Source organism: Plectropomus leopardus, chromosome 20 (assembly GCF_026936395.1).
Source record: "Plectropomus leopardus strain MGB_pleo_1.0 chromosome 20, ASM2693639v1, whole genome shotgun sequence".
Classification (NCBI taxonomy): Eukaryota; Metazoa; Chordata; class Actinopteri; order Perciformes; family Serranidae; genus Plectropomus; species Plectropomus leopardus.
In genome coordinates this window covers 23,623,030-23,636,074 of record NC_142195.1, presented here as the reverse complement: position 1 = coordinate 23,636,074, position 13,045 = coordinate 23,623,030, and the positions used below count along the sequence as shown (strand labels likewise).

At 37.5% G+C, this 13,045-nt stretch overlaps 1 protein-coding gene across 2 annotated transcripts in view; it reads left to right on the top strand.

The window, feature by feature from the left end:
* The window catches only part of tmem230a (transmembrane protein 230a), a 52,937-nt gene extending 40,641 nt beyond the window's left edge, over positions 1 to 12,296 (top strand). For both annotated transcript variants that reach the window (XM_088070802.1, XM_042509820.2), the window contains 3 exons: positions 3,657 to 3,771; positions 4,223 to 4,345; positions 11,442 to 12,296. In XM_088070802.1, coding sequence (XP_087926928.1) covers positions 3,657 to 3,771; positions 4,223 to 4,345; positions 11,442 to 11,582 — 379 coding nt within the window. In that variant the 3' untranslated portion in view covers positions 11,583 to 12,296. The remainder of the gene's footprint in view (positions 1 to 3,656; positions 3,772 to 4,222; positions 4,346 to 11,441) is intronic.
* The last annotated feature ends 749 nt before the right edge of the window (positions 12,297 to 13,045 follow it).

Genomic DNA, 13,045 nt, shown 5'->3' with positions numbered 1-13,045 from the left:
GCGCCTATGGGAGATTTTGGAGCGACGTGTTAGACAGCGCTCTCCACCTCCATCATCAACAGCTAATTAGGGAATATCCTTTGGAAGACAGCTGCTCTTCAGCAAAACAATCTTGTGGAAAAGTATTTGAACAGAAAGCTCTGTCTCTCCCTCTGAAACCAATCTACATGAATACTAATGTCTTACTTCTTATATAGGCGCTGCTGCTTTATATTTGCCCATGTTTGCAGACTGCAGCTTTAAGTTGTCGACTGAAGTGTCTGTGTGTATGGCATCGCAGAGGATTTTGGGTAATCCATGAGTTCTGGTTGTGGAATAATTTAACTGTAGGTACATTTAGGTACAGTTGCTTCTTTTGTTTTAGATTAAAATCCACCTCAGTAATAACATCATTGGTGATTTGGGGTGCTTTCCATTTTGCTGACCTGTTTCCTCGCCTCCCTTTCTTATATCTCTTTTTGTTTATATAGTTATTTGATAGATTTTTTCTCTCTTTAGTAAAGAAAAAAAGAGAAAATATCAAGGTTACATACAATAACAGTTATGATTAAAAGAAGACAAAAAGGTGAATATTTACATTAAGATTACATGGAATTACAACATGCTTTTTTGTAATGAAGCAACACTTATGATGTTACCATAAGATAATATCTAGTCTTATATCATGATATTAATATAATATCTACTTACCTACCATGACGGATACATCTGTGTTTCCTCAGCATAAGCTAGCATAATGAAAGTAGCACTTGGATTGTGCTCAAGACTGCGATATGAAGTGCAGCATGCAGGATAACCACTCCATTTCCTGCATCACTAGGATGTGTGTCGCAGTGTTTACATATTTGACATCACCAAGAAAGCAGCTCTTCCTGAACACAGGCAGCGACTCTGCTCTGTGGCCGCCTCTGAGCGGCGTCTCGCAGTGATCCATAGTTTCCATTCTGCTTGTATTGCAAAGCGAGCAGGAATGGGACAGCATTTCCATATTCAGTCCTTCTTCACCCTGAAGCACACACCTGTTCCCTTTTTCTTTCCAGAGTCCTCTGTTCTGAGAGATCAGTAAAGAGAAAAGGAAGTATTAGCAGTATTACAGGATATATAGTCAAGTTTTGGTGAAAGAAAGGGCATCTCAGTTCCTGTTCTCTCATCAGAAACTTATGACAATTAGCAACAACCAGAAATGGTTTCAAAACATTTTTATCATTTTTTTTCTGAGTCCACAGTTTTCCCTTTTTGCTGCAACTTCACAACAACTGAACCTGGAGTTTTCCTCATCAGAGCTCTGTGGCGAGTTGAAGTGACAGCTGCCAGCAAAATAACAGAATGCCTCTGAAAGCTCCTCCATACTCTGTTCATGGAGGAACAACAGTTTTTATTCATGGATTTAGTTTCCCGTGGCCTGGGGGCTCAAGTGTGCGTACGCACACAGAGCCAAAATCTCCAAAATAAACAAAACTTAGGCCTCGAGGAAGATCAGATCACATGTATACTCACACTTCTCCAAGTCCCTCTGGGGCAAATCAATGTTGTGGTATTTTTCTTGTTTCTGTCTCTGTTTTTATGTGGATGCCACATCAGATAAAGCAGAGATAATCTGTTAAATCTGTGAGTAAACTGTTTTATAATTCCTCCAATCCTCGTTCGAGGCACATTTTTTTGTAGAAAAACAAGTTTTGCAGAGAAACAGAAAGATCAAAAGATCACCAAACCATTCAGACAATGTGCTGCAAACATCTCATTTTACTAATTAATACTTTACGCAGAGACAGTCTGTGACCTTGCCCTTGTTTAAACAGTAAAGTAAATGCTGTAAAAGCTTGTAAATTCTTACATACTTTGAATAAAAATGTCAGTTCAGTGTTTACATGCTCAATAAGAAGTGACACTGTGGAAATAAAGAGGAGGTGAGCATCTTCTGCTCACTCTCTGTCCTACCAACGTTTTCACTCACTTTATACAAGGTGTACTGTAGGTATTTTAAAAATAACTTCACTCAAAGCAGAGTTGTGTGGCAATATGTATCATCAGATGATAATATGTGAAATGAAAAATGTAACCTACAGTTAATACTGTGGTAGCTGTAAGTTAATTTACCGAAGATTTCTGGATGTATTGAGCCACATGTTTCAAATCAATGATCAGCAAATAATCATCACATTCTCATCCCAACTCGTCAAATACTGACGCTAGAGGCCTCTACTGACATTAGAGGCCCTACACATCAAAATATGACCCTCCTGCGTCACTTTCTGATGCTCAAGGTTGGCGTGTCCATTTACACTTGTTACATGCATTTTATCTTTTCAAAGTACACTTCTGTGTCAACAGTAAGTGTACAGTTTCTGCTTGTTAAATGCATACAGTCTCCTTTCAGAATTAATTTACAATTTTTGTAAAACAGCTCAGCTTTGGTTGCTTAGGTCCACGGTTAGGGTTACAATAAGTTTGCTTTAAAATAGTTACAGTTCTTACCTAGGAAATATAACGTTGTGACCTATCACGTGACATACATTTGAGATACGAGCACACTATATTGTTATTAAAATAACTCAATTGACTTTTGGTTCACACAGGAAAAAACAGTGACATCCGGGGTGAAAGTCAGGATTATTTTTGACTAATCCACCTCCACTCCAACCTGCTCCAAGCGGACTTTATTGTTCTATTTACTATTTGCCTGCCGCTCGGTACGTATCATACTGCTGCTAGGAGTGCCTCTGTGCATCACTGTCTGCTGCTGATGGACCAAGCGTCAGTATTTACTGAACAAGTTGGCAGTGAGAATGGGTTGAAATCATACATAGTAAAAGAGGGCAGTTGAGAAATCAGATTTGGCCAAAAAGTCAAAGATTACTGCGAAAATATTCAACCCAGCTGTCAGAATAAAAAATGTCAATTTACATTTCTGCAAACCACATGTACTTTTTGTACGTTAATATGTAGTGGATATGTTTAAACTTTATGTCTCTACATTCCAACAACATTTTGGTAAGGTGTTATAATTAGACACAAAATCCACTTGGTTATGGTTAGAAAAAGATCATGTTTTGTCTAAAAATACCAGTTTTCAGAGGCACAATCAAGGCTAGAGAAATGCGTGGTCTTCTGCCTGGTAGCGACCCTGCTGAGGAGTCACATCGTGCACCATCTCCTGCACCCCCTGATGACAAAAGTCTACACATATATGCATCTGATAAGGCTGGCAGAATCACTGACTTCTTTTATATTTTAATAAAACCCATTTCTATAGACTGGTTTTTATGTGATGTCATCTATTTTAATCTATTTTGTCTGTTAATCTATCTTTTAATTAATTTTTTTCTTCAGTCTTGATTTTGTTTAATGCTATTATTGATACTATTATTTCCGTGTTTTTCTTATGTCTCGCTTTAATTCGGCATTATTGCTTCTGCTTTGCCTTGTTTGTCAAAGCACTTTGTAAACTCTGCTTTTAAAGGTGCTATATAAATAAAGTTAGTGACATTATTTAATTTAAATTTTATATACATGTTTAGAAACTTTTATATATATATGAAACGTACAAATGTAACAGGTCTGCGGTTTGCAGAAACGTATAATGCCAACATTTTCTTCTGTTGACTAGGCTGAGAAATTATAAAGGATTTCCTCTCTGTGTCTTTCTGTCCAAACAGCTCCTATGCTGTAATGAAGGCTACCAGAAGCAATATGTTGGGTGCCGGTCCATCCAACAACAAGGTCAAGTATTCACGACTGGCTGCTGATGAAGACGGTTACATCGACTTACAGGTGAGAGGGAGACGTCTTCTTATTCTTTGGCAACTCTAAACCTAACATTGTCTCTGATGTCTCGTGCTGCCTTGTGGGTTGTTCAGGAGCCTGGTAATTAGTAATCATTTTATTACCACAGGCAATTCATCTGAGGTAAATCCCAATTAATGACTTCCTGGGAAAGTGCCAAAGCCCTCTATGATTATACAAGAGGAGATATGAGAAGCTGTCTGCAAGAGAGCAAGACTGAAGAACTTTTTATTTCTGTTGTGTTGCTGTTTAGTTGTTAGGGATTAACACAGGCTAGTTTTGAAATAAGCAGAAATAAGTCTATTTATGATAAAAGTAGCTATCTTTTTAGTGCAGTTATGAGGCACCACATGTTATGTGCACTGTCTGCTATTGTTAAGCTTATGATGAAAAAAAAATTGAATGTTTTATATTTGTCCAATAATTGAACACTTTGCAGTTCAAGAAAAGCCCGCCAAAGGTTCCTTACAAGGCGATTGCACTGGCAATATTCCTGTTCCTGATCGGCTCCTTATTGATAATCTTTGGGGCTCTTCTTCTATCTGGGACCATACAGGTCGAGGTGAGTTCAAAAGTCAAATTAAATGGATGGGTCACAGGTCCAGATTTTGCCAGGAGTCAGTATATTTGGACTGCAGCTGAAATGTGTCCCCAGTATGTGGATTTAAATACAATTTCGTGTTCTGCTGCCAAAGAGCTCATTGTTAAGCCTGTCACATTTTCCCATAATGTTTGGGTGCCTTCAGACTGACAGTAAATACCCCGTCAGGCTGAAAATCCATTTGAAACATAAATGTTTCTGTCTGAGCTGCCTATCTCCTGTCTGTTCGGAGTGTAATTCCTGCTCAGAAGATATAGCTCCTTTTATGTTGCTTCCATATGTGAACTAGAGGAGCTTTTCATTTACATTTCTTTTGTTTTTTTATATGTCCAAAATGTGTCTCCAAACACCTCTGAAGGCAGCTTGATTAATCAAATCTTCAGGTCACCGGAATCGTGATGCATCGTGATATGAAAAGAATAGTTTGGCTGAAAAATACACTCATTCACCTTCTCGCTGAGAATAAGAGAAGAAGATCACAGCATCTGAGGTATCAATCTTCTCATCTAACTCCAAGCAAGGAAGTGATTAAGTGTATTTCCCAAACTGTTCTCTCCAGGTTGATTTCAGATTGCAGTTCAGACATTCAACACCTAAAGGAATACTTCGTCCCCCAAATGACCATTTGTATATCAGTTATTCACCCTGGTTTATATTGAATTTGTGAAAAAATCCTTTTTTTTCTTGCATGCCTCCAGTAGTGATGGCTACTGTTAACATTTGAACCCAGTGGTACCTTTTTCTGCATTTTACTCTCTCTGTAATAGCAAAATGGAATTTTTGAACAAGCTGCAGGGGTGACGTACTAAATCACAATTCTGCTTCTCTGCTCTTTTCTAATCACACATAGAGCCTCTGTTTTTGTCTGTCTGCTCTTGTGTGTGTGTGTGTGTGTGTATGTGTCTGCTCATCTAGCAGTGATATTAGGCTATTACTAAAATAATATAGAAAAGAAAATAGACCAGACGCAGATCGATGCTGCCATAGTAGATTTGGCTCGGTGGAAACCAACGGAGCAGCTTTCCAGCTTTGAGGCACCTCGGCCTCACGTCTGAAGTTGAACCCGGTGGCTCCGCGGAGCTCCGTTGCCAGCCTCAGAGCTCTGTGGCTGGCTTCCAGGCTTCAGGGTGCTTTGTGGCACTTCTGCCTCCTATCTTAACCTGCCATTCTCACCAAGGTGCGCTCATAGGCTCTGAAATTTGGCACCGATGGATTTAATGTGAATTGGTATTTGGCAGTATCAACCTAATTTTGGTCAGTACCCTTAAAAATGCTGAGTTTGGTACCCAATGCTATCCTCAGGTGAATGAAGAATGTAAAAACAAAGAAAAAATCTTGATGAATTGAAGTAGAAGAGTCTGCATTTAACAACAGCAACATCAAAACATCCTTTTACAAACTCTCACACAACTCGTGCAGCAAATTCCAAGTCTCATTTATCTGTATGCTCAAAACTTCTCAAACAGACTCGCCCTTTCTGACAGGAAACTGAACTGAAGTTTCTACATATACACAGTTATATTGTTGTGTATATTTTGTTCTTTTCTAGTATGACAGCGGATGCAGATACAAAAGAAAAACGACAAATTGAATCTTGAGTCTTGTGTGTGAAACTTATCTACACTCTCTTCAAAGACTCCATTGACAGAAACAATAGTTTTACCGCACTGAAAGCGGGAGCTGCTGGTCTGCCACTGCTTCAGTCAGTGAGTTAGTGTTATTATGTGACTTTGCTGTTTTCAATGGTTAGTTCAGATTCACCAGAGTGACACAATATTAGAAAAACTAACCCATCATTGCAGTGATAGACCAACAGCTCCATTCTTCAGGGAAGTAAAATCATTGGTTTGTTAAATGGGGTCTGCCCTTGATGCATGGAAAACAAAGTTGGCTTTACAAATTTGACTTAACACAAGGTGAGAAATTTATATACAAATGGTCATTTAGAGGGTGAATTGTTCCTTTAAATTCTTACTGTTTTGCACTCAGTTTGGGATGAGTATAGTTTGGATCAGTACCAAGTAGTGCTAGTTACAATACCTGAATTTCAGTCCCAGTGCTTTGCATATATTTGAGAAATATAAACATGTTTTTCTTCAAAGGTTCCTATAAATCACAGTGTTAAATGAGATGTGAAATGTTGTCTAAAGACAAGCATTATACAAGAAAATCTCCTGAATTTAATATCCTAAAATCTGCAGTGGTTTGATTTAAATGAGCATCTATCTGATCAAAGAATAAGTAAACAAGACAGTTAATCTGACCAGACATTCAATGCCAGTTTTTGATTTTTTGTGCCACAGTTTGAAAACATTTCAGTCAGTACAAAAAAGTATTGCGGTGTGAAGCCCAGCCCTAGTTTTGACACATCTAGAGCGCCAAAACAGCCTCCAAAATGTCAACTCATGCAGCAATTAAAACTCGCTGCAGTTAATCTCATTTTTAAATAGCTGAAATTGAACTGTTGTCTCGGCATTCTCGCTGCCAGTTGTCTGCTGCGCTCCTGCTTTTCCTGGCCACGATTGGCTTTGTGTGTGTTTGATTTAACTAATGATTTTGATATGTTATACCTCGGAGTGCCAGCTTTGGTAGATCCCCTGCTGTGGTTTCTGCTTCCTAAAATCCTGACTCCACGTGGGAGACAACGGAGCCTGCACATATTATATTTGTAACTAGCAGTAGGAGGTTAATGTGAATGTTTTTTCCAGTCTGAAGATTGTATTCGCAGAAAATTTGATCTGACACTAAGGCAGCATCAGAGTATTTGAGCCGTCTACTTGCCAATTAGCCCACGCAAGTCGAAATAGCATATCCAATGTTCAGGCAATGGAGAAAGGAAAAAAATGTGATGCAGGAAGGGCTTTATTGCAAGACGCTGTTGGAGTTTAGGTTGAAAGAATGTAGTTTAATTGTTTTTTGGTTTCAGCTGTAGAGTCTGTGTGTGTGTGTGTGTGTGTGTGTGTGTGTGTGTGTGTGTGTGTGTGTGAGAGAGTGTGTGTGTGTGTGTAAAGTGCAATTATGTCAAGGTCTTTAATGAAAACTGTGAATCGAAATTTTGAACACAGTCAACCATAGCAGTGTCAAATGAAAGGATAATGAAGCCCATTTTGGAACACATTAATTCCTAACTTTACTTTAGCTACTTTGTAATAACACTTATATTTCTGCTATTAAATTGTTGTATTTTGATCAGATGAATCAGGGGGATAGTTCACTCACAAAATCATCATTTGCGTATAGATTAGTCACTCTGTGTTACCTTCAATTTGTGAATAAATCTTTTTCTCATAAGCTGAGAGTGGAGAATCCAAAAAAAGGCTAACAGTCTTCACAAAGTGCATTTAACAACATCAAAATGACATCAAAACATTTTACAAACAACTCCTACAGTATAATCAAAGTCTCATTCATCCAGTTGTACGCTCATCGTCACATAATTTTTCAATGCATGAATTTTTGCAGAACATTACTAAAACATGTCAGTATTATAACCTTGTAGTACAAAAAGTTTTCTTCAAGAATTCAAGGTAACACAGTGAGTAATTGATGTTCAAATAGTAATAATAATATTTAATAATAATAATCATTTATAAAGTACTTTCAAAACAATGATATAAAGTGCTTTACATGGTTAAACCAGGATTTAAGGCGAATAAAATTCTTATTTTAAGTAATACAGACAGTAAGTAGAGGCAGATCAAAAGGAAGAAAGATTGACTGAGGCCAAAAAAAGCCAAACAATTTGGGTAAAGCAAAAATAAAACAAAAATGAAATAAAAAAATAAAATGATAAATAATAAAATCTCAAAATCAGTTCTGAACCTGATTGGAAACTAATGAAGAAAGGCTAAAACAAACGACAATTTTCTGGTTCCACCTCACCAGTTTTTTCCAGAGCTTTCATTGTCATCACCTGGTCTTCATTCGTAGATCGAGTTTGCTCAGCTCTTACGTACAAGCAGCCAGCTCAGCTGTCATCTCATGGCCTAATTATCGAACCTCAGTCAAGTGATGACAACTGAGCACACTCCATCGGCTGCAAGAGAGGAATAAATAAACAAGACGTTTAATCTGACTATGTGTCAAAGCCTCCTGTTTAAGGAAGAACATGTAATCCTCTATTTCTCCACCCAAAGTAAAAAATTGTGCGTGCTGAGAAAATGTTGGAACCCTCTGTTTGAAGACGACCAACTAATCCTCTTTTCCACTCAAAGTACAAAAAGTAAGTGCGGACAGTATGTTGGAACCCTCTGTTCAAGGATTCCTGTTTTTTCGCCCAAAGTACAAAAAGGATGGTGCTGAGAATTACATGTCAGTACCCTCTGAGAAAGAACAAGTCATCCTGTTTTTCCCTCCCGAGTACAAAATGTACGTGCTGAGAGTTTGTCAGAACCCTTTGTCTGAAGAAGAACAAACCATCCATGTAGTCATAAGGGTTTCTTTTTGCAAAGTACGAAATTTATTGTGCAAATAAAATAATCTTTTGACTTTTTTGTTAGGGTGTTTAAAAGAATTTGACGGTGTTATAATGACATCATAATGAAAACTCCAATTTGTCCCACTGCAGTTGAGGTAAAGGAAAATATTTGACATAATTATAATGCTCTCATGACAGCCAATGTCAAAACCAGCCATATTTCAATCAGCAGATTCATTATGATTAAAGAATATTTATTTACATGAGCAAGAAATGATGATAATGTGAATGGTCTTTAGGGACTAGACCCCACTGCGAAGGAAGTTGGTGAAGCCGTAGTACCTGGATGGACCTTTGATAAACTCGACCTGGGTTCTGGATATGATGACAGGAGGTGAAGGAAGGTGCAATGATTTCGCTAAAAATGACAGCTGACAGCAGCAGAGAGGAGAACAGATTTAAAGTTTGACAGCAGTGACATGATACTCCCATAATTAGCTGATAAAGAAGACGTGAGAGGGGATTATGAGTGAATGAAGCATAATTATAGTCTTCATGATTGAACTTACAGCTTCATATGACAGTTTAATGTCAACACACAGATTGATTCAGATTCAGGCTTTCTTTGTCATGTTCATTATGCACTTAGATACACAAAGAAAAACAGAATTATCCCTCAAAAACAAAAACAATGCAAGTCAATAATAAATAGCAGAATCAAAATAAATCATAAGAAAGATATAAGCATCCATAATAATGATCTATAAAGTGCAGTGCTGCAGAAACATGAAGGTCCCCTTTAAATCTCTGCGAAGTGCAGTGCTTTGTTTTGTTTTTTTTGTCCGCTAATGGCACTGTATGTGACTAGATTGGGATGGACAGGGAAGGGCAGGACGTATGTGCAGGGAGCTGACTAGTTTCTTTAGGTTTGATAAGAAGGCCTGATATGAAATGTTTTCCCACAGGTTGTGTTGTTTTGGTTTGTGTCAAGTTGTCATAACAAAGCATCCCAAACAATGTCAACTTTGCATTAAAAATGACATAACTGACTGAACAATGTGTAAGATTCAGGGGGACTTAATGGCATGTAGTGGTGAAGACTGCAGATTGCAACCAGCTGAAACTTCCCCTGACTAGGATTTCTTCAGTGTTTATTGTTCAGGAGGTTTTTACCAGGAGCCAAATTATCCACTAAGGTCTATTTGTCTCCAAAACAAAATAATTAGGGGATTTATACCAGTGAAAGCACAGAATAAAGCAGGTTCATGTTAGAAATCTGTGTTTCTCAGATGCCGTTTGGCCTGTCAGAGATAGGCCACTAGCCTAACACCTGCTCAAGTGTGCTAGCCTGTTTTCTCTGATAATTTATAATCAAGATATTCAGAAGAGTTTTATCAGGATCTGCATTATGCGTAGAGGTCTCTTCCACTTCAAAACAAACAGCCTCTGTGATTTAAACCAGTAAAAACACTGAATTAAACAGTTTCATGTGAACAAAAAATCATCATCTTTCCAGCACCATTGTTATCTTACTATGGTAGTCAACGTGGAAATGCCAGTGTTTGGCGTGTGTGTTCTGGGCTACTGTAGAAACATGGCAGTGCAACATGGCGATCTCTGCAGATAAGAACCCTCTCCTTATGTAGGTATAAGCGGCTCCTTCTAAGGTAACAAAAATCCAGACAATTCTCATCTTTAGGTGATTATACAAAGAAAAACAACTTATATTCAATTTCTGCCAGTACGTCCCCTTAAATCCTAAACACTGAACCTGTTGTTGTCCTAAATATGACATCCGAAAAAAATTCAACTTTGCAATAACAATGCCCAAATTGACTGAATGACGCTTATTTACAACAGTCATAAACATTCATAAAGACTCCATGTTTATGACAGTGTCATGGCTGTCTTATGTACGCCCCACATCGCTTAGAGTTTGTCTGTTAGAGCTTTAAACTCCATCTTGTGGTCAAATCTTTTTTCTTTTTTTGAGAAACCACAAAACTACATCTTCTGTGTGTGTGTTTCTGTAAATTGGGTGAACCATTTGGTATATATGTCAGTAGATATTGTACGTGGCATGGACAAACATGCTTAAATGCATCATGTTTATGATGATGCTCAACGCTGTAGTCCATGCAGCAGTGCGTCTTTCCAAAAAAATAAAATAAAATAAAATAAGCCATTGAAAGGGCTGCAGTGACTCAGTGCCCAACACTGCCATCTGGTGGTGAAATGAAACACTTCAGTTGGCGTGGATGAGGACCGCCTGTGTGTGCCTCCTGGTGGTTAGCCTCCCTGTATGTGATATGACTAATGATTTATATGAAACCAGATCTCACACAGATGAAGTCATCGCGTCTGTGTTGCCTGCTGCACATCCTTTTCATTCACAGCATGTTCATAAGTGCTCTCAGGCGACAGATAAGCATGTTAAAGCTTGATGTGTACATTAAAGACTCGGTGATGCTTCTTCCTGCTCCTCATTACTAAGTACGGTGTTCCAGGATATGATGTTTGTGAGTAGATAGGTGATCTGATTCATGGTTCCCAAACTTTCTGGATTGTAAATTCAAAGAAATGTCCTCATCACATGTTCTACCCATCAAATCCAATTTCTGCTCTTTGTCATATTTTCAGCATCCAGATCGCACTATTCCCGTCATCATCATCGGACTTCTTGTTTTCCTTCCTGGATTTTACCATTTGAGAATTGCTTACTATGCCGCCAAGGGTTACCGGGGTTACTCCTATGATGACATCCCAGATTTTGGCGACTGAGTGAAATGACAGCTGCTGATTGGTGGAGCATCCTGACACTGTTGCCTGCTGTTTACGTCAAGTTTCTGAATGTATGTAGCGAATATGGCAAAACTTTATCATTGCTTTGCCATTGAGACTTTAAGGTTTTTTAGAATTCTGTCCTTTTCTGCAGAGCTCTTATGGTTGCAAACAAAAGCTTGACAACCCTGAGAGGCTTTTTATCAACAATGAACCAAACATTCAATGAGTAGATGAGTTGTTGCTCGCATGCAACAATACAGCAACTTGTTGCTATTGTAAAATGCTCACCATTCATTTAAGAAATGATAACAAACCCTGAATCAGTGGTGAAACAATTTTGAATGCCTTTAACGTACTACTGCTAAAGTCCGTGAGCTGGATAACTGAAAAGCTTTGTGTTCTTTGCACAGTTGCACAGCTGTTACAGAGTGTATCTTAAACAAATATTTATTTTAGTGACTGTAGTCTGTATGATTTAATGCAAAGCTCTGGTGACTATATTTCTCCCGAGGGGTTATATTTGCAGTACTATCCAAAGATCAATTACTTTGTCAAAGTACAGTATATTTTTGACTGAGATGTATTACTTTCTGTATGAAGTATTGCCGTTTGTGCATATTTGTTTGCTTTTAAATATCAGAGAAAGAAGTATTTTTTACATACATTTGCTTGATTAAGAAAATGTAATTAAAGTAGAAATATGATTCAAAATCTGAAATTGTTTTGTTGTGATTCTTGAGTGCAGTCAGGCTCATTCTCTGCAAAGTCATTTGAGATGTGATTGTGACGGATATGGAGATATTTTTAATTAAAGGTCCAGTGTATAGGATTTGGTTGTAGAACTGAAACTTTTCCTGTGTGTGAACTATGTAGGAGAATGCAAAATATATGTTTGCCAAAGCAAAATAAGACAAAAATGTGAAAATGCAAATAGCTTTATCTAGAGCCAGTGCTGGATTTGGCTGATCTGGGCTTCTGTAGAAACAATATGGTGGACTCTGTGGAGGAGGACCTGCTCTGTACGTAGATGTAAATGATTCATTCTTAAGTAAACAAACAAAAATGTAATATCTCATGGTGATAATTATATAAGCAAATTGGATATTGTATTTAATCTTAACAGCAACTGAAATTTAAACCACTGAATTTATAGCATTGAAATATCTAACTTGGAAAATCATGTATCTTAATATCTTGGTTTGCAGTTTCAAAAGTTGAATTATGGTTGATTGTACTTTTTTTACTTTCCAAAATTGCGATTAAAAAATTCAAGTTTAAAATAAATAAATAAATGAATATTATTAATACATATTGATGTATTTATAATAGTCATTCATTTATTTAGTTATTATATTTATAATATATACACATGTTTCAGAGTGTAATGTTTGCTCAAATGTGATTGGTTAAATTGAGATCAGGGAAGTGAAAAAACATTTAATTTGCATTCAGTTATAATG